The following is a 22,185-nucleotide window of genomic DNA, read 5'->3' as shown; positions in this document are numbered from 1 at the left end:
AGTATCTCATGGGTAGAGGTTCAGTGTCAGACCTCTAGTGGAACCGTACCTGATGGCCAAGCATGCTGTGGTGCAACAACTTTAATGTAGGCATTATGTGGCAAAGCGACCTATGGGCATTCTATGCAGATATCCTGATCCGGTACGGATTTTCCAGGGAGCCCGCTAAGAGCCCATCGCCATTGTTAGTCAGAACCGCTGAGGAGGTGGACGGAAACTGCCGTTTTCCACCCGCTCTCTACGTCCTCTACGGAATTTTACAGAACTCTCTTCAGCACTCTCAGCGTGAGGTGTGAATGTGTTGCAGCCTTGCTCACTCGCACCGCACTCGCATTGCCTGGCTTCACTGTCAACAGCCGGTGCTGCCAGCGCACCAGCCAGAGCTGGGTGTCGCACGGTGGATTGTGCGGCTCTGGCTGGAGGGCTCACCATGAACTACTAAGCAGCCCCGGCCCGCGGTGGCTCCGCGACGGAGCAGCGCGGCTTGGCTTTACTCCAGACACAGCCCCCCCTTCCTCGCTCTGCTTGCCCTTTCAGGCGACTGTTGTAATCACCGGACAGCCAGACCACTACCAGGACGCCCAAGAGGTGAGGTGAGGCGCGGTGAGTTGAGGGCGAAGAGAACTGTTGTATTGGGAGTGCGCTGGAAGAGCACTGGGAGAGCCCGCTCGCCCGCCCAGATCCAGACCCGCTAACTTAAAAGAAAATCCAACAGCCCAGTCGTCCACCCTGGGGAGCGGGTGAGCAGGACTGCAGGTTACGGAGGCTACGGAGGCTGCGGAGTCACCAGGGGGTTGTTTTGCGGCCCAGTAGGTGGCACTACATCAGCTCTCCACCCTATCAGCCCATCACTGTCACCATCTCCCACCCGCTCTGCCCAAGTACCTTATGTATAGATCAACCATGCGGACGAGAAACTCAAGTCTGGCCAACACCAAGGCAATCATCGCCCACACAAAACTGCAAGGTGGCAAAAGTTTAAGATACTGTACCCCCTAGGCAGAGGTGGTGCTAAATCCAGGTTATTCCCCAGCGAGGGGCCTCAAATGGGCGACTCGCCAACAGCAACGACAATCTCATCTGAAAAGACCATATATACAAGCGAAACTACTGTAACCGGTAACAGTATCAGCATTAAAAGGACCACGACCACCGCTAACGGTAACAGCGATATAAGAGCGTACCTTCATTATACAACCTCAGAAGATAAATGTGGGGAATCTGGCAAAGTAGCCCATGCACCCAGCGCTGAAAGCACTGCTAGAACATCGGCAGATGTCTATAAATACGCGGACCCAATTTTAGGACTTCAACAAGACGTTCCACTTTTTCCAGAAATAACCATCGTCACGGGAAAAAGAGTCCCACAAACAACGGATCTAAGCTCGTCCTGCTTTAACAACTCAGCACGTCGATCTTTAGGGTCTGCAAAAGTGGACAGCGTGGACAAGGGAGCCAACTCTCTTAACACAAACAAACTACCAATGGGTACCACCCAAAACCAACACGAACATCGACAGCTAAACTTGGCTCCTTAGACACCTCAAGGGGGTACACTAACAACTGGCCAGCCAACTGTGTCATCTCCAAATGACCCAAACAATGCCTCACTGCCTGGTCTAACAATTACGCTAACATGCTCCAACAGCAACAATAGGGCTATAAAAGAAACGAGAGTAGCATCAATGGTAACCTCAATGGCTGCACATCCTAATGGCTCTAATCCAGCGTCTCATAGCCCAAAACACCAGCCAACTTTAAGAACATCTCCTGTACTACCCATAAACCCTTCCGGTATCCGACTAGCCCACAGTGTTAACAACCACACAGAAAACAGTAGGGAATACCTCAGTCAATTTTATCTCCCGGCATTTTAATTCCAGAGTCGACTGAGGGCTCTCCTTATTCATCAAAAAACAATATGGGCATACACAGAATTCCTTCAAGGCTTCAATCGGAGCCTTTCGACTCTCCTTTTGTGCCTGCTGAGTTCACAAGTCAACACCTCTCACCCAAATGGTGCCCTAATCTCTCAAATTGCAGCTTCCTTTCACATGCAAATGAGCCTCGGACCTGTGGTTCTCCTAAAACTGGAGTGGAAATTGGTCTGCAGCCTCATAAAATTCGAGAATCACCTTGCACTGATCAACGACGCCTTGATTTCAATGGCATATGCAGCCATAATGCATGCAGATAAGTTGGATACTCAAATATATTGCAAACAGTTGCTGGCCTGATCTCTGGACTAGACTCAAAACTGGAACACTTAAACTCACTGATCCACAGAGCCCAGGCAAATACGGCTTTAACAGTTAAAGCAGAAGACTGTGGAGGCAGTCCAATATTGCAGAATCTGGAAAAGCTGCCAGAGATAATGAGCACTCTAGTGAAGGACCTCAAGAAAGCGGTCAATAGGCGATCGTACACCTCAACAAAACTCAAAGCTGATTACAAACATGAATGATTTACAAACAAACGATAAGAAAGCATTGCATGAAAGCACGGGGGCTACAGGAGATCAGATAAACACTATAAGGGCAGAAGAACCTGAATCAAAAATCTGCTTCAATTTAGACAAAGGTTCAGGAACGATTAACAAGTCAAAACCCACAACTTTAGAAAGTCAACACTTATCTAGAAAAAACAAGAAAAAACTAAAAAAGTTAAATAAATTAAAAAAAAGTCAAAACTCATAAGGAAGGGTCTATCCTGCATTGGCTCCAGTTGGACAATAAAGAGAACAAGGATCATAATAAAGAACACCATGAGGCTACTTCCTGTTCCCAAAAACCAACCTCAAATAAAAAAGCTTCATGCGAAACTATCGCCCCAGGCACCTCAGGATATCCTGTGGTGCATCCGTCTAAAACCCTGGACATGACCGACCCAGAACCTAGGTGGCAATTTAATAACACACAAGGGTCACATGTTGAAGAAGTAAACCACAAACAAAAGAAACATCTGGAACCTAACTTAATGTGGTCTCTAGTGACCAAAGCGGATAATGCAAGTATGAATAGCACCCATCAAGGAAAACTTGATTCACGCAAAATAAATAAATGTGTTCTCACGCCATCAAAAGACAGCAAGAAGCCCCAACTAGTAAGCACAACTATTAATTATAGGGAGATAAAGTCTATTGAAACTAGCACTGATGATTTATTTTCGTCCACCGCCCATGACCACAAGCCCAGGAGCAATGCCCAGCGGAAGGCAGTAAGTTCAAATCTGCCCGGGAAGACTTGGACACCCAGGCGAAATCAACTCAGAACTTCATAGAGGCTCCCGATGCGCAGGAGGCAACTCTCTATCAAAATTTGTCATTCACTGATCAAATAAAAGACCAAGAAAAACTAAAAGTATTGTTGCATCCCGAATATATTTCGCAGGGGAAATGGGACATCCTTAACAGAGGCAATCTCCTGAAGCTTTGCGTAAATATTCCAGGCTTAGAAAAAATACAAACAACTGATATGGACAGTGTGTCCTTCTTCGCCTCTGGACCAAATGAGACAACAGAGGTAATCTTCGCCAATCTGGCTATGGCCAAGGCCCTGAGGGGAAATAACAAGTAACTGGAAAACTGGGCTATAAAAATCAAGACCCCATCTGTTATAAAATATCCAGCGATCCTGAAAAGTAGAGGCCCGGAGGTACAGCAGGGTCCTCAAGAACCGAACAACCAGAAAAGGATGATCAAAAAGGATACAACTTGGCCAGCAACAGCGTTGGGGTCCATACTCCATGGCACCAAAGGTGGACCAAAAATAAATCTGAGCAGCGATAGTTCAATCCAAATAACAACACGCGCAGAAGGGGGCAACCACTCCTGTTCGACCATGGGGAACATCAGCAATGACTGGTCCTGGCTGCCACGGGCCCTAAACCCTAACACCAAGTCCCCCCCAAACAAGGAGTCCTCGCTGTCAAAGTTTCGGCCCCTCCTAAGAATATGGCTCTGTCCAGCATAGACGCCCTTCAGATAACATCCAAACATTAAATATCATGACTTGGAATGTCGCAGGGATCACCAAGGTTTTGCAAAGTCCACTGGCAACTACATTCCTTGAAGGGGCTGATTTAATATGTGCCCAAGAAACATGGGCAACTACACCCACACCAATAGGAGGCTTTGCAGAATATTCCAAACCCGCCACCAAAGGTAACCTATTTGGGGGATCTCCATATACATTAAGCATTCACTGAAAGTACATTTCACAGAGATAAAGAATTCCTCAGACATGTTCCTAGCTGGTACCCTGAAAGGCCTTAACACGGTCGACGCTATCAATACTTCTGATTAATGTCTACTACAACCCTCATGGGCCGGGCCCTAGGGACAAGCTTACTCGATTGATAACTCCGATTGAAACTCTGCTTCTACAGTTCGCATCTATAGAACCCATCAGTCTTGGGGATTTCAACATGCACAAAATAGGGGACTTTGTACCTCAAAACCACCGCTTTGGGAGCACCGGGACCTTCAATGCCCTTATGCGGGCATATAATTTGGCAACAAACGCACTCTCCATCTATACAGTTTAAGCCTGGGGCCTTCTTTGCACCCACTTACAATAATCAGACCACAATAGACTATATCTTATTAAGTGAGAGATTACAAAAACTCATATCAAACTATACTGTGCACCCACGGAGTGAAAGCGACTATGCCGCCCTAATCGTTTGGTTAACCATCACAGCGGATATTCGCTATTTCCTTCGCTGTATTGGGGCATCCAAAGGGGAAGAACAGCATAGACGTCTCAGAAGAATCAAATGGGGGCCGATGTCAATCAATATATTTGACCCTTGGAAACTAACGTGGATAGGCTGGCAAACTGGCATAAAAAATGGGGGCATTATAGAGGAATCGGATAATCTTGCCTACGTACTAGCTTCATTGCTTCTACTCCCACAAATTCATCACATACCTTAGGACACATCCCAGCGATAAAGAAAAGCGCCAAACAACTAAACGCTAAACGCAGAGTTTATCAGAAATCCGGGTCAGAGTCTGCCAAAATGCAACTCAAATTAGCTGCAAAATGCCATTCACAACAGGTTTGGAAAGCAAAACGTGAACTCATGGAGGCAAACTGGTTGAAGATCTTTGAGTTGTTGGCACCGTGTAAGTCCCAAGAATTTTGGCAATATCTAAACAACATGGGGCCACTAACAGAGAGAACCCACTTGACACGGGCACTTGGGTAGCCCATGTGAAAACCCTGTACATGGACGATTCGAACACAACTCTTCCAAATAGTCCCACAATACTAGGGGAGGGAGTTGGGAACACCACAGCTGAGCCTACCGTACCTTTGGATGATTCAACCCTCCCAGGTAAAGGAGTAGTTTGCAAACCCTAAAAAAGATTCGACACAATGGGGCACCTAGCCCCAACGGTTTGCCTGGCTCCCTCTTTAAGGAAGATACAGACTTTTGGACAGACAATTTGGCCCAGTTATATGCCGAATGCAGGCTGTTGGGGGTTGTTCCAGATTCCTGGACGGGATCACTGCTGGATCCAATATACAAAAAAGGGCCTAACACTGACCCCAGGAACTACCGCATGATCGCCCTGTTGGACATTGAGGGCAAGGCTTATGCAAGTACCCTTTTGGCGGAACTAGAGGACTGGGTTTGTACTGAAGGTCTCTTGTCCTTCTTTCAGACCGAGTTCAGACCAGGGGGTTCTACTGTGGACAATATCATTGCTCTGTCATAACTAGCTCATCAAGCGGTGGCCCATTAAACCCTGCCGCTTTTTGCCTGCTTTATTGATTACTCAGCAGCCTTCGACGGGGTAGATGGCAGAAACTGGCAGGCTGTAACATCAGTCCGTCTTTACTACAAGTTATTAGATCGCTGTATTCACAAACCTGGGTAAGGGTCAAACTCTCTAGCGAGTTTGCCACAGAGAAAATTGCCACGGATCGGGGGCTAAAGCAGGGCTGCGTCCTGGCTCCAATGCTTTTCAATTTATATACAGCCGACATGGGCCAAGCTTTGCACGGACCCACTTTAGCCACCCCCAGGATTGGGCACACAATGATCCAATTGATGCAATACGCTGACGACCTGGTTCTTTTGGACCACACCAAAATCGGTCTACAAAAAGCACTCACCGCCCTCGCAAAATACAATGCTAAAAATAAGCTGGTCGCTAACCCAACCAAGTCCAAAATAGTGATCTTTGGCCACTACCCGGAAAAAAGTGGCTAAGTGGAGGCTGGGTCCGTTGACCTTGGACTGTGTACAACATTATAACTATCTGGGGGCTTGGCTTAGCTAAACGGGGCACCCACGGGTCCACCTTCACAAACTGCAGCAGAAAGGGAAAAAGGTCACTCAAGCCCTCTGCAAATTATACGCCATCCTAGATAGACCAACAACAATGGCTATCCAAAGAGTACTGAGGGCGAAACTACTACCATCCCTCAACTATGAGCAACAGGCATTTCCAGGGAATTTTGCACATGACCTAGAAAAAAAATACAATGTACAGCCTACAAAAAGCTATTTCGCTTACCAGCCTGCACAAGGAACAACCTAATTAGTCTGGAATTCAAACACCTACGTTCTCGCATATTGAATCCTTGAACGCAAGAGGCTTCCACGAGACCCAAAGCCTTCCCCACACACTGCCCAGCCTCAAACCTCATCTTACGCAGCCTGTGGGGAGACCTGCCCTACATAGGATCCTAGCAGCCAGACTACATCCTCTCCCTCTTAAAGAACTATATCCATCCGGGAAAAGTAAGGCCGGGCACCTAGGAGTGTCGCCTCTGCAATTACAAACGAGAATCTTTGGCCCATATTTTACTCTGCTGCCCAGCGTTGTGGCTACTTCGCAGAATCTACCTCAGGCCCATTCTCCTCCAACTGGGCACTCACACGGCAAACGAGGCAGTCCATCGACTCAATACGTTGGACATAGTGAAGCATATGGCCAACTTCGGCAAATTTGTCCACTATACTCGTGCAAGACTGATGGACATATGCCCCTAGGCTGTCAGGTGGGCGCTGATGGGGTTGTTGGCTGGCCACCTTTTTACAACAGACTTATTCATCTTAAAAGACTGATTATCACTTGCAGTGTTTTTATCTAGGAAAGCAAAGGTGATTTTAACAATGTTTTGCACATATACTTGCTCTTTTAGATTTTCATTCTGCCATTTTTATATGTTGTATTTTGTAATGGTTTTTAGTAACCACACAAATAAAGAATTCATTCATTCTATGCATTGTAACCGATGGACAGGAATTCTGTGGCACAGTACGGAGAGAAAGAAATCCATGCCTGCATAAGTGAAGGACCGACAGTAACGGATTAGCATGCGGCACAGACATAGTGGTTTTGGTTGATATCTTTAAATGTTCTTCGGTGAATGGTGTCATTGCACTCTTTTGGGGAACAGAACTATCAAAGTTCATATTAGTATTACAGAAATTCTGATTGCCTTATTCTGTGGTCTAGAAATTGATGGACCAGTGCTCTCTGCACACAGTAACTTTCATCGCATGGCTGTATCAACAGAATACCCATTACCTTGTTCAAGGGCCTGGTAATTCTAATGAACACAATTCTTGTAGCACATGGCTTCTGAAGAGCAAATTCCATGACATTCTAAAATAAATGTTATTTATGTATCCCATAAAATGATGTATGATGGACATTTCTCATGGAACAGGAGTGCTTATGGTCAATACTTGTGCTGTGGCATTATTTTTCATGTTCTGCTGTGTATGTGAGAGCTATCTGGGTCTCTAAAAGTGAGTAACAAAATGTACCTGACAGAACATGCATTTCCTTCCACAAAGCAGTGATGCGTCTTTACACTTTAGCACATCTTATAGGACTGGATAACTCATTTAATGGAGCTCCTTTCAGAAGGGTTTATAAAATCAATCGCTTTTATGGCAATTTAGGGTCAAATATGCAAAACTTTGCCATCACAAGCCTGTGATTCGCAAAATCCCAGCGTTTGCGACGACTATACATCCTTTAAGATGGATCACTGAACTAATTATTCTTAACGAATTGGTAGGGGGTCCTAATCCCCCTCAAACTTTACACACACACATCCAAGAAAAGCATGCACACAAACATATAATTACCACACAGAGAGTAAAAATATTAGAGAGAACATTGCCTTTAAACAACTTAAATGTCATTTGAGTATACTTTACTTGAGTACTCAGAAGATCTGTTGTGAGCGATTGGTTTGCAGACAAATTCACAAGCACCTTCAAAACATGAATCTGAAAGAGAGAACACGGGGGAAATATACATTAGGTAAATTCTCCAACTCGTTTTACCCTATTCTGTGGCGCACTTTCTGGTAATTGTTCCCAATACCCTTCAAACCTCCATACACAAACCTCTCTTTTTGAATCCAAATGCGTTACTCAGAGAATTCTTCCTTCCATAACATCAGAGAGAATCCTCACCACAGCAGGCATCTGCCTCCGATTGGATGACTACTGTCAGCACCAGTGACGCATCAAAAACCCTTTGCTTCTGTTGTTCAACACTCTGTAGTACCCGTTAGCATTCAGACAAAAACTGATGACTTCTCGCATGGGTCAATTCTTACCATAACTGTCTCAACATTAGACAGGTGCCTCATAGCTCCCTTACATCACATACTTTACTGGGTGTTGATCTCCAATACCCAGTGTATACCAAGTATGAAACCAGGGAGAGAAATCAGCAAAGATATTTTGGTCTCGAACTGGAGCACTATTTGGTCCAGTCACTTCAAATGATCAATGTATGCTGAAATGGCAAATTATGTTTTCATAATGTACTAAACCGAGTACTGGACTTGATGCAAACTTTTTCAATATTTACTTAATTTGATTCTGAAATCCCAGCTTATGTTGGGGGGAACAATGACAGGCAGGGAATGTGTGGCATATTTTGCCGCGCCTGTGGTGTAGCTGAAACAGGATAGGATTGGAAGCACATTAGAATTGGAGCCATCAGTCTTTCATAGATCATGATTCTGTTACCTTTTACTACATTTTAGTAAAAAAATGAAGTGTTTACAATGATTATCTGCGCACCAGACACACTCCACGGCTCTTATGAAGGAATTTCACCAGAGATTCAAGGCGGAGAGTCTAGTTAAGCTATCCATCACTGTTTTTGGTGCAGCAATACAACTGAGGCCAGATGTACGACGGTATTTAGCATGCACAAACAGGTTTGCGACCTGTTTGCGCATGCTTAATACCTATGGCATAATGTACAAACACTGTGTTTCTCGTCGCAAATAAATTACGACTCGCAAAATAGAGACTGCAAAGCCATGTATGAATGTTTTGCGACCGCAATTGCGGTCGCAAAACACTCGCAATTTACCTACCTCTTCAAGAGGGTGGTAATGCATTCGCAAAAAGGGAAGGGGTTCTGAGGGGACTCCTTCCCCCTTTGCAAATGCAGGTGAAAATATTTTTGAGGGGCAGGCAGTGGTCCCAGGGACCACTACCTACCCTTAAAAAAATTAAACAAAAGCGTTTCATTTTTCTTTTTTGAAATGCATCCCGTTTTCCTTTAAGGAAAACGGGCTGCATTAAAAAAAACTGCTTTATTTAAAAGCAGTCCTAGACATGGTGGTCTGCTGAGCCCAGCAGGCCACCATACCTGGGAGGGCCTGCCATTCCCAATGGGGTTGCAAACTGCGAGTGGCTCATTAATATTCATGGGCCTCACATTTTGCTACCCCATTGGGAATCGCAATCAGTGTCTCGTACACTGTAGTACATTGTAAATTGCGACTTGCAATTTGCGACTCGCAATCTAGCACAAATTGCGAGGCGCAATTTACAATGGTCGTACAACTGGCCCCTGATGAAGACTGCCAGACCTCCAATATCCAAATTTGGTGGAATCAATAGAGATCAAGAAAATCACTCACCCGATGAAGCAAAGGTGTCCAAAGTAAAACACATTTGCTCCCTTCATAAAGTCGGAGAAAAGGGAGTTTTAGGAAGGTTATGAAAATTTCACACCAGTATAATATAAGGTGTTCTCATGGATTAATAGTTGAGGCTTAACTAATCCAACAGGTCTGTCTTGAACTCAGTTTTATGTTGTTGCTTTTGACTTACATGTAGGAATGTTTCCAATATTAAACTTTCTGTTTTGCACTGCAGTTCTTATTTTGTTTTATGAGCTGGACTACAGCAAGTTGTGATACCAGCCGTATTTCTAATGGTTCCTGTGGGCTTTCCTCTATTTCTAGCCCTGAGGACATGACGGTGATTGCCACAACAGTGATTAGTCCTATGTCAGCTCATCAGTCTATTATTTTGACCAAGCTCTCTTACAGAACTAATTCTAGGGCCTGAGGGTATGGAAACATTTCACTTATCTTTCATTTTCTGTGACTGAAGACGCCCCCCAAAGGAAGTGCCACGCTCATCAATTTACTTCCATGACTTAAGGACATTTTTTTGCTGCAGCCAATACAGAGCTGAGTGGGACGCATTCACTCACATAGAATGATGCAGTCTACAAAGCTTTCCATGTTTACCGAGGGGGTGGAATGAGAGACACCTGCAAATGGGGATGCATATGGGATAAGTACAGGAAAGGAGACTAGGCTTAATACACAGAGTATGGCAGCTGGCAACAACAGCCTACACCTTTCGAAAGTAACAGCTGTGTCAGCCAGCTTCCGGTCCAGCAATGTTGAGACAACCTCCTGTAGACTTTACATTGTACCCTGTGCCATTAGTTTCAATTTTTTAATAAGTAAAAAGTTAGCTTGCAATGATATGTGCGGTGTATTTGACGATTGTGCAACAGCTGTGATTAGTCATGTTCCAACAGTAAAGCTTTGGTTGCCTTTAGCCACACAGAAAAGGTTGTAATTCCAAACACCGATTACAACACCTCTCATTCAGGCTGAGATAAAGGGCGAAGTCTACAGGGCTGTGCATGCTTCCGAAATCTAATTTGTGCTGAACGGAGGTGTTCTTCGGAAAACGCTGTGTGTGGGAGATGTAGCAAGGTGTGACTAATATGGGCATTGTACAGACAAGCAGGGACATGTGAACATAAAAGAAAGTTATGTAAAGAATGAAAGTAGCAATGCTTGCTGAGGGACGCCCTTTAATGGTGAAACGCGGGTCCATGTGTGTGTTAACTAGAAAACTGCATTGTATTTTTTGTTATTCACTTTATCATTGTTTTACTTTCAATCCGGATCAGATTCGAAAGGTGACGGGTTCATCAGTTGAAGTCTGGCCTTTGATGTCTCCAGATGGGTTTCTTTACTCCTCCATATAAATAGACACCTATCTTGTTCCAACTATCAATCTGTTCCGCTATCGTCTTTAAAGGATGCCGCAATAAATTAATTGGTTGGACAAGGATTACTCATGATGTGGAGATGCAAATGAGCTAATATGGTACACCAGCACCCGCTAAGTCGAAGCAGTGGAAATGGGCATTTTCTGCATTAAATAGACAAAGTTCCCTAAATTAATGGTCCTTTGTGACGGCTGGAATTATTGGCATAGGAGGAGGAGTGGGGACTCTTTGACAGATGTTACGCTTCAAACATAGAGTCAAGTTTTACATATTTAAAGGGCTCTATTATTAGCACCTCCATGGGGATCTGACATAAGTAGTTAGGGAGATAGGTGGAACCACTGTGTAGGGGTGAAAGAACCAGTCAGTATCAATCTAGGATTATAATGGTTGATTCTCTGGGTGGGCTGATGCCTTACTTTGATGCCTAAAATCTGACAAATACCACTAAGTTTTACTTGCAGAATTAGGAGTATTCTGTATCGGGAGCTGGAATTTTTCCCTATATTAAGTATTTGCCATGGTATCCTAACAGAACATCTAGAACTAAGTAAATTCCATAACCTTATCATAAGGCTAAAACTTTACCTCCAGTCAACAATTGCTTCCCTAGTAAATAACCTCCAGAAGGTACCTGCAAAAAAATATATTAATCCTACAAACGAAGGCAGTGTGAATCCTACCAATAAAGACCATGTTGCACTAAGTTAAGAAAGTGTTATACACTGCTGAAAAATGGGGGCGGAAATGGAGTGTAGGCTAAATCTCCTAGTCTCTAACTACACACTATAAGGCTAGGTTATTTTTAGAGTGATTGTTTTACGGATAAAGAAAATAACAATAAACAAGATACTTCATTAAAGGCTGCACTGCAAGAATTTGTGCGGTAAAATATAGTGGCATCAATACTGAGCTGTGAATTTTGTCACTAATGCTAACCCTAAAGTTAATCATGTCTCTTGTGTAACTGTAGTAGGATTCCTCATCCAAGCTCCAAAAAGGCAAACCGAGGACAATGCAGAGTTTACTTAGAAAGTGTAGGCTAAGTGCAGGCTACTTTCACGTAAACATACCCAAACAAGAAAAAAGTATGGAAGACAAGAAGGATTCCAGAGAAAAGGACTACAAAGATCAGAAAGCATCTGTAGGAGCCTGGCTTAGTATATGGTGCACACTTATTTAAGTGAAGCGCCTTGCACTAATCCAGGCAACCCTTATGGTGGTCTTAGACACCCATAGAAAGCTCTCTAAGTGGTAGGGGTGGACAGCAGCCTTCAGGCTTAATCCAGAAGGAGTGTTAAGCAGCTTGTTTTACCGAAAATAATCGTATAGTGTAGGTTAAAAAAAAAAAAAGAATTACACAGTGTGGTTATAAAAATATATTGACAGTATACACACAATACTTCAAAAGTAGAATAGGTAAGTAGCACAAATACACAGTGGTCTCGAGGGAAGCATACCAAACCATATACTAAGAAAGTGGAATGCGAACTAAGACCAAAGTCGGGACTTGGAAAAGAAGACTCGGAAGAGCTGGGGACACAAGGAACCACTCAAGGTTAGTACCCCGGACCCCACAGAGGCTGTGTGCAGAATGGAAACACAGCAGCGTACTCCATGCAAGTCAATGGGAAAGTTGTGGTTACAGTTGTCAAGCAGAAGGTCCCTTCTCAGAGGACCCTGAAAAAACCACGTGGAAGATGGAAGTTTGAAGAGTCACCCAACCAGGAACCAGAACGTCTACACCAGGTAAGCCGGGTGCATAGGTGCAAAGTGGCGTCGGAAACCGCCGTAGACCACAATGGAGGACTTCAGTGAAGAATCCGCTGGCAAAGAAGGTGAAAGAGTCCCCTGGAATCCAAGGAGGGTTTCTTGAAGAGGAGTAACTGCAAACAGAGGGGACAGTTTATGCCACTCAGGAATGACTAGGAGGCACAGAAGACCAATGACCACCGATGATAGAAGATGCAGGAGTGTTCACAATGACCTTGTTGCTACAGCTGTGAGGACCAGGCAATGCTCTGGAAGACCAGGAGCCATTCACAAGCTGTCCCACATTAGAAGTCGAGAACGAGGGGGTCAGTGTCCGGCGGGAGCACCAACAAGACTTACAAGCAGCAACAGACATTGAAAACGAAGAAGGTGCAGTGTCGGGACCAGCAAGGTCCAACGGACTCACCAAGCGCAGGAGTGTCAGAGTGGGTTCGAGCAAACAGGGGAGCCCACTGGAGCCAAAGAAGACCCTCAAGAGAACCCACAAGCCGAAGGCACAGGAGTCTCAAGAGGACCGAGAGCATCTCACCAAAGATGCAGGCCCACACTGCAGAGGATGCGGTGAGGATTAAGATCTTGGCAGGAAGAGATGCTGGAGGTTGGAGCTACTTGGAGCCCGAAGATCTCTGGAGAAGAGAGTCAACAAGCCTTGGCAACGTTAATCAACGCAGTGCACCGGGGTGCTGTTCCAGCAGGTCTGACGAGGGATACTGGCCTCAAACCTGCTGAAAAGACAGGGCACGCCTCGAGGGAGTTCCAGAACAACAGCCTGTGTTGCTGGGCCTTTTGAAGTCTGGAGGACGTCAGAAGCAGCAGACCGGTCATCTTAGTTGCAATGCCTGCAGATGCAGGAGAGTGACTCCTTCACTCCAAGGGAGATTCCTTCGGGTGTCTTTGACGCCCACAGGCCTGGAGAAGAACCTGGATGAAGCACAGGCACAGACGACGCAGAAGACTTGCAGGACGAAGAGACCAGGAGTAGCAGGAGTCTTCCTTGATGCAGTGTCAGTCACCAAAGCGAAGTCCAAAGTGCCCAGATGGTATAAGTAGAAGTGGTTTCAGATGTGAAACTTGTCCAATGACGAATCTGAAGAGCCACCCACAGGTAGGCACTTAGGTACCTGAGGGAAAGGGTTGGGAGGATTCCAGGATCCCTCCTAGAGGAGGGGCTGGACAGAGGGGAGGATACTTCCATGTCCCACTTCGCGCCAGAGCGGCAACCAAAGCCTGGAGAATCGACTACAGCGTTTGTAGGGGGGTGTCCCGCTCATGCAGGGCACCCTCACGCTTATAACCTAGCCCCTGCCTTCAGGATTGAAAGGCCTGCCTTAGTGGTGAAGTGACCTCAGATATAAGGAAACTTATATCTGTTGTGAGTGGTGCTAGCACCAACACAAATAGACTGCAAAGGCAGGCCTGTAGTCACAGTTAGAGTGGTCTCTCATGGGTGGCATAATACATGCTGCAGCCCATGGGAGACACCTAGTGAACCTGGGTATCCTAGTACCATATACTAGGGACTTAGAAGGGTACACCAGTAGCCAATTAGGAAGGTACCAGTACTAACCATGTCAAATCTACGGAGAGAGCACAGTGACTGGGGTCCCGATTAGCAGGATCCCAGTCAGACTAGTCAGAAAACAGTGTAACACAAGCAAAAAGTGGAGTAACCATGAAAGCAGATCCTACTTTCCTACAGCAGTCCTAAAAAGGGCTAAACAAGACCCTCCGATTGTTGAGTCACGGGTAAACCCAAACAAACCCTAGACGTCAGCAAGAAAACTGACTTAATTCTTCCCATTATCTCTTCCCTCCAAGACCATGCTCAAAGCACCCAAGCAAACCCTGACCTTTTACATACTGAAATATATGTGTAATGACCTCCAAACCTCACATATATGCACTGGTGATGCAGAATCAAGAATAGGTGTGCTGGAAGATGAGAAACGCAAAGATAAAAAAAACTCACAAGCTACAACCAAACGTATCGGCAGCCTCTCCTGGACCATCACTGACTTCAAAAACAGAAATAGAAGAGTAAATCTAAGAATTTTTGGATTAACGGAAGGGACAGAAAACCAAGCTCCGTTTTGCATCTCGTTCCTTGAATAATGGAGCTTGAAAACTCTTGGCAACACATTTGAGAGACCATCCGAAATGGATAGAGCTCACAAGGGGCCCACTAAACTTACTCCAGGAGCAAAAACCCCAAACACACTTATCTTCAGACCCCTCAGGTTTCAGCACTCTGTGTCCATCCTCCTTCACATGAGGAAATCAAAATGCTCATATGGAATGCCGGCAAGATTGGAATAGCTCAAGATTATGCCAAAGAGACAGTCTTCAGGAGAAAAGGCTTCTTAGCCCCACAGAACTCTCTCACCACCTTCAACATCAGCTTAACCTTCATTGGGCAGGATAGATTCAAAATCATCAATGGGGGACAACGTTTATCTTTGACAACCCCGCTCAACTTAAGGCATACATCCAGAATCAGCAACAAGATGATATGACTATTTACGTCACTTTCAGCCCAATCCCGAACCACTCCTTGACAACTCTGACTCCTCCTGAACACTGTCAGATAAGACTCAAGCTTTATACTTAAGATTCATGCTTAAACGTTATTCTCTGCTACTCCTTCTTGACATAAGCTGGCTTGCTATTGTTGCTCTCGTAAATGTTGAATGGTCTGTGTAAATGAAGAATCAGTGCCTCCTGATAATCATAATGCCTATATTGCAACCGTTATCTACGTTATGATCATGATGTCTATACTACGAATGTGTTACTGTCCTGCTAGTTAATTACACTAAGATGCACCTATGTGCTTAAGCCCCGCCTTGCGACCCCCTTTCATATGCAGAGATTCTGGGATGAGGACATTTTGAGTGAAACCACAGTCACCCACTGATCAATAACTCTCATGCTTCTGACAAATAGGCCTTTATGCCCATGATGGGGAATCCTCGTGTATCACTACACACACTATACTATACTACACTACACACCACACCATAGCTTTAACCCACAAACGCAAACACTCCTACTTTTCTGACCTTAAGAAAAGTTGAGCTTGCCACCCACTTCCACCTCCACTGAAGCAAAACTCCCTCCTGACTCACTACCAACCCCGGGCTTAATGAACGAGACACCCTCAATTGGCCGTATGATGCGATAACATTCACTCTCACTGTATCATTTGCCTTTTCATACACAAAGCCCTCCAAACACTTAGACAATACTTATATCTCCTCTGATCATGATAGCCTACACAGATCTAGGCACACCCAACCATAACCATACACGGTGGTTTGGGAAGAACAACCTACCGAACATGATATGGGTGCATGATATACGACGAAGGGTACAATGGAAACGGATATCCATCAGCAACTCACACCACCCTCAAACCTTACCATTTGCATCGCTAACATTACAACCTTAGTGTTTAATCAGACTGTTAATTGATTACGGCATGTTTGATTTGTGCATGTTTCCCTACAGACTCCTTATTTGATGGTTTACTGATTTGATGTGCATGTTTTTCTGATTTACTACCCATGCTTCTTTTAAGCACAGTATTTTTAATACTGAGATATTTAACAATTTAATCGCTAAGTGCTCTTCAGCAAGTTTTACAACTCGCTTGTTTGGCTATCTATTTCATGCCATTATGCTACATCCCCACCAGGTCTTTAAATCTTAACAAGCACTACAGTCAAGCTTACTTTGCGTATGCCAGCCCCTCAATACTAAACAACCCGCTAGACTGCCCTACTTATCTTATAAATAACACTTTCTCCTTTAAATGCGATAGCTCTCCCGCGTTTTTGCAGACTCCCCTGAGTAGAGCAAACATTTGGCGGCTCTGTGGCCACCACTGTCTCCACAATCTGTGGTCTTATGGATTTTCATTTCCTTTTCTTCACTCTTTTATCTCACTTACTACTCCTTTCTGAAGCCCCCCCCCCCCCCAGGGTATATCCCAAAGAGACAAACCAGGATCCTCTGATTGTTTATAAGATCACATCAGCCAGAACTTCTAAAACCCCCACCTTCGTGTCAGACACCCATCTATGCGATCAACCGCTACCTAATGTATACCATGTCTGTCAATTCCCTTAAGGTTCTATCACTCAATATAAAACGCCTCAAACACCCTGTCAAAGATGAAAAATAGTAGAATACTGTCATAAACTGAGAGGCGATATCCTCTTGCTCCAAGAGACTAGAACAGACCAAGTTATAGCTAGAAATCCTCTAAAAAATGGTATTCAGATCTGGCCTGCTCTCCTGAATCCAACAAGAACAAGCATTGGCATAGCCAATAGGTCTCGCTTTTGGGACCTTATAAGTATTTAGTTTTGCAGCACAATATCCTTGGTGCAACAACATCAGCTGTTGCATGGTTAAATCTTGTACCTTATAAGTGTTTAGCCATGCAACAGTTGATGTTGTTGCACCAAGGATATTGTGCTGCATAACTAAATACTTATAAGGTCCCAAAAGCTAGACCTATTGGCAATGCCAATGCTTGTTATTGTAGTGCCCTGGCACTGACTTCTGCACGCTCTGTGCCAGCACAGAGAGGACCAATCCATTGCAGATGAGGGAACACCCCTCATCTGCAAGTGCTGCTGTGGAAGAAAACCGCTTGTGCTCGGGCCACACACGCTGTGTAGTGTAGCCAGAGGGAGCAGAAGCCTGAGGGATGGTAAAAGGTGAAGGGTTAAAGTTCCTTCAGAGCCAGGTGCAGCTGTTCCCAGGGAGCGTTTCAGATAAAACACTGGCACTTCCGTAATACGAAATAAGGCGCAACCTTACAGCGCCACCTAGTGGCAGACCCGAATTACTACAAAAGAACAGAGCTGGTGAGTGAACTATGATTGTGCACACGTCACGACCATTAAACAACACGACTGATTACATTTAGTTCTACCACTTTGATACCTGCTCTTAAGAGGATTCTATGCTGACACCCTTAAATATGTCCAACATTCTTCCTATATGTCTACCATCTATCGGTGCACAGCCCATGGAGAGGAGTATGTTGTTTGAGGTTTTCCTAGCTCATGTGGAAGTATTAGAGGGTGAAAGGTATTTTCATCAGTGAAAGTTATCTCTAGGAAAGCCATGGCTGTGAATGACTCAAAAAGATTCAGGTACCTTTGTATCCGCTGGGAGAATTATATGTATTTGATTACGCAGTCAAATAAATGTCATATGAAAGGAAAGTCAACACCGTAATGGAAAGATACAAATTCTACTCAAGGAAGCCAGAAGATGGGAAATCAATAGAAGAGAATGTATTTTTTGCAGTTTTATATAGTGCAATTTTGGCCTAAGGGCATTGGAGCACTTTACACGAGCTCCAGATTACATTACAAAGGGTCAGCGTTTTTTTAGTAATGGGAAGATTAAGTGATTTGCCCAGAATCACAAGATGGTGAGCTGACGCCAGACGGGAACCTGGTTCCCTACTTTAAAAGTTGGCAGCTCATGCCTATAAGCCACATTGTTTTCCCAAGTACGCTGCTGTACTTAGGTCCTTTGCAGCGATATGCGACTCTGAAAACATGAAATATGGTCAGATCAAAATGTATGTGAAGGTCAAAAGCAAGACGGTCCAGGAAGGGCAGTGGGTGGGTTCAGATCTGCCTGTCATTGGCCATAAATATGCATTTTTCACTGAACTAACACAGCAACAGTGATGAAGTTGTAAAAGAAAAGTGCAGGCGCCGAGTGTGAGAGGGAGGAAGAACGGACATGGCGGCCAGCAGAGTGGAGTCGAAGGGACCAACATACAAGACGCGCTCTGTGGTGGGGGAGGGGCAAAGTGGAGGCACCTAGTGTGAAAGGGAGGAAGGACGGAAATGGCGGCCAGCAGAGTGGAGTCGAAGGGACATCACAGGGTGTAGTGAAAACAACTGTAAAGTGATACAAAGACACTGAAGGCTCTCAGTATCACCAGCATATGTGATAAGCACTACAACATGGCAGTTTTAAATAAAAAAGGTTTTGCCTGCTAGTTTGAGTTGGACTGGTACAGAAAAAGAAAACTGTGGAAAGGGAGGCAAGGCTATAGGTAGTGGAGGTTGTAAGGAATCGCAGAAGGCGTGTTGGTCAAACCATATGGGGGATAAGTGTTGCTTTTGTAAAGCACTTCAATAGCTTCCGCTCGAGCTCATGCTACATAGAAAAAGAAGTAAACATCATGTGAAAACGGCCTAAAAACACAGAATAGTTTAAACATACAGACATCACTCGCCACAAAACGCCGGCCCTCTAGTCAGCTCCGCAGATCTGTGACTCAGAAGCTGCCTTCAGAAGAGTGCCGAACGATAACAATAAAATACAGCTCTCACTCACGCGCTGCACTGCTGTTAATGATTATCAAGCGGCCGGCGAGGCGCCCTGCACAGCGTGTTTGTAAGCGGCGCATGGCTCCTCCGGCCAGGCTGGAGTAAAAGTGATCCTAGCTCTATGTGCACCCTTTTGCAGTGCATAGTTGTAACTTGAAGGCAGCTGCTTATAACATGCCTGACTTCGTTGGAGCTGCAGGAGGGTGCTCTGGAGAAGCCCAAATCCATTCAAACTTTCGGAGGGAGAACCAGCTTCAGTGGGAGGGGACTCTGAATGCTGGAGCCAGGAGTCCAGACTTCACCAGGAGGTGCTGGTCTGCTTTCCTGGCCGGTGTTTTGGCTCTGGAGCAAATGAGTCTGGGAGAGGAGGAGCGCAAAAGGGGAGGCTGAAGCTAGCGGTGAGGACCAAATGAGTCTGGGAGAGGAGGAGCGCAAAAGGGGAGGCTGAAGCTAGCGGTGACAGTGGAAAGCTGCATCTAGCCTCTACTACCTCCCCGTTCAGTGTTTACAGATTGTGGGCGGGGTCTCGGCATCAGCTCTCCCCATTGAATATTAAAATGAAAAGTGAAAGCCGTATATGTTAAAACAATGCCGTCAGAGGAGCACGTTTGTTTAAGTGCCTAAACAAACCAATAACCAGTATGCCTCTCCCCCACAAAACTAAACGTGAATGCGAGTGTGAAGAAAAAAATTGGTGGAGCTGGTTTGATTTAATTGCAAAACAAGTGGGAGGGGTGGGGGGAGTGCACACGCGCACACACACAGAAGACAACTCTTGCAGCTGGGCGGGCTTGAGCCTTGAAGTCCGCGAGCGATGCGCTTGAGCAATTAGCTTAATGAGGGAGGGATAGGAAAGGCAGATGGCGGCTGGGCGCGTGCCCACGCGCGTAACCGCAAGCTTTAGGCCACAAGCAAAAGCTTGTGGTCGGATTTCTAAAGCCCACTCACTAAATGTCTCGCCAGACCAGTGCATGCGCTGGCTCAGGCGAGATCTAAAAATGGGGTAATCACAGTATTTGCCAGATGCGCAGATATTAAAGTTATCAAAAACAAATGATCAGAAGGATGATGGGTCATTTCACACAGAGTACCAGGAACTATTTATAGCCAACGTATATGTGACAACTGCAGACTCCCCCTCTCTTTGAATAGATCTACACGAAATTCCATCTGGCTCCAAGATCCTACTGTGTGGGGACTTCAACCTTCCAATGGATCTGACCCTGGACAGGCTATCTGCATGCTAACTCAGACCTGGGAAATCTCACATGCAAGTGAAAAAACCTGCAGCTGCACACAATCTTACGGATTTTTGGATAGACTTTTTAACTCAACAAGTAGTGACTTTACCTTCTACTCACACCCACATAATTCCCACTTGAGGATTGACTACATTCTGTCTACTCTAAACGTAACCTCGGATCCTTCTTCGAACAGATGGAATTTTTATTATACGATAACCCCGCGCCAAAGTTAGGGTAAATGGCTCCCTTTCTGAAAAATGCAAACTTTCCCAAGGTACGGGACAAGGCCGGCCTCTCTTACCACTTCTTTTCCTCCGAGCCATAGAACCCCTTCTCTCAGAGATACGCCATGATCCGAACATCAAAGTGATCCCATTTGGTGTGACAGCACACAAAGTAGCAGCTTTTGCAGACGACGTCATCATATTCCAGCAGGATACGGACTCAGCGATCCCTGAAATCCTTAGCCTAATCAGGGCCTACTCTAAGGCATCTGGCTACACACTTAAAGATAAAACTGAGGTCTTCCCCCTCAACCCTATCTGCACCTCCTAAATTATCGGGCACTCCAACCTTCAACCTCAAATGGCAAAAACCACTACTTCAAATACCATTGTCCAATTCCCGTTCTCACATCGAAAACACCTTATTGAAAAAGATCCAGGACCTTATTGAAACATGGTCATCCAAACACATGACGTGGTGGGGCAGACTAGAATGCACCAAAATGTTAATTGTTCCGCAGGTAAACTTTATAATCAGTATGCTCCCACTTCAATTCTCAGATTCCTTTTTCAGACTCCTTAATAAATCCACCACCCAATTAATTTGGCAAGGCAAAAAAAAAAAGAATCGCCACTAAGATCTTACTACATAGCAAAGATGAAGGCGGAATGGTCCTCTCCAACTTTAGCAGAGTCCAAATGGCTTTTCTGATTAAACAATTCATACAATGGCTCCCCCCAAATCCCTTCCTCCCTCACCGACTTGGACAAACATTGAGAAAGACCTCTTCCAACCATTCACACCTCTAACGGCGCTCTCAATGGACCATTTCAAACCCCTGCACTCCACAAATATATTCAGAGACACAATGTGTGCGGTGAAACCGCTTGACACAAAATGCTCCATCAAAGTCAAACACTCCTCACACGCATGACTTTGGTACAATCCACTATCTCCTTCAAGCCTCTTCAAGGATCCCAAATAAGGAATTCTATAACTTTCTAAAACTCGAAGTAGCTATCAACTTTAACCACCACTTTCGTAACCCCCAGAATCCATCTACTCTTTAAAAAAAAATATTTTTTCATTGATTTTGCGCATAAGAATGACCTTACGTAACAACAGTGGCAGCTCCTCCGCTAAGGCGAAGGAGTGTCGCCCCACTGCTTCAGCTGAATCCCAAAAATAAAATAATAATAATGTTTGTTATCCGTTTTTTTTAATTCAGCTTGGAGCTGAGGCCAGGTGGGCAGGG

At 45.0% G+C, this 22,185-nt stretch overlaps 1 protein-coding gene across 1 annotated transcript in view; it reads right to left on the bottom strand.

Moving 5' to 3' along the window:
* The window catches only part of ARMC10 (armadillo repeat containing 10), a 153,521-nt gene that overhangs the window by 6,651 nt on the left and 124,685 nt on the right, over positions 1-22,185 (bottom strand). Inside the window, exon 5 of the mRNA XM_085654023.1 lies at positions 8,191-8,262. Within this exon, the coding sequence (XP_085510149.1) occupies positions 8,191-8,262 (72 nt within the window). The remainder of the gene's footprint in view (positions 1-8,190; positions 8,263-22,185) is intronic.

The sequence above is a fragment of the Triturus cristatus genome, chromosome 4_1, assembly GCF_964204655.1.
Source record: "Triturus cristatus chromosome 4_1, aTriCri1.1, whole genome shotgun sequence".
In the NCBI taxonomy this organism is placed as follows: Eukaryota; Metazoa; Chordata; class Amphibia; order Caudata; family Salamandridae; genus Triturus; species Triturus cristatus.
Note: the sequence above shows the minus strand (reverse complement) of the source record. Positions and strands in the feature narration are given on the sequence as shown.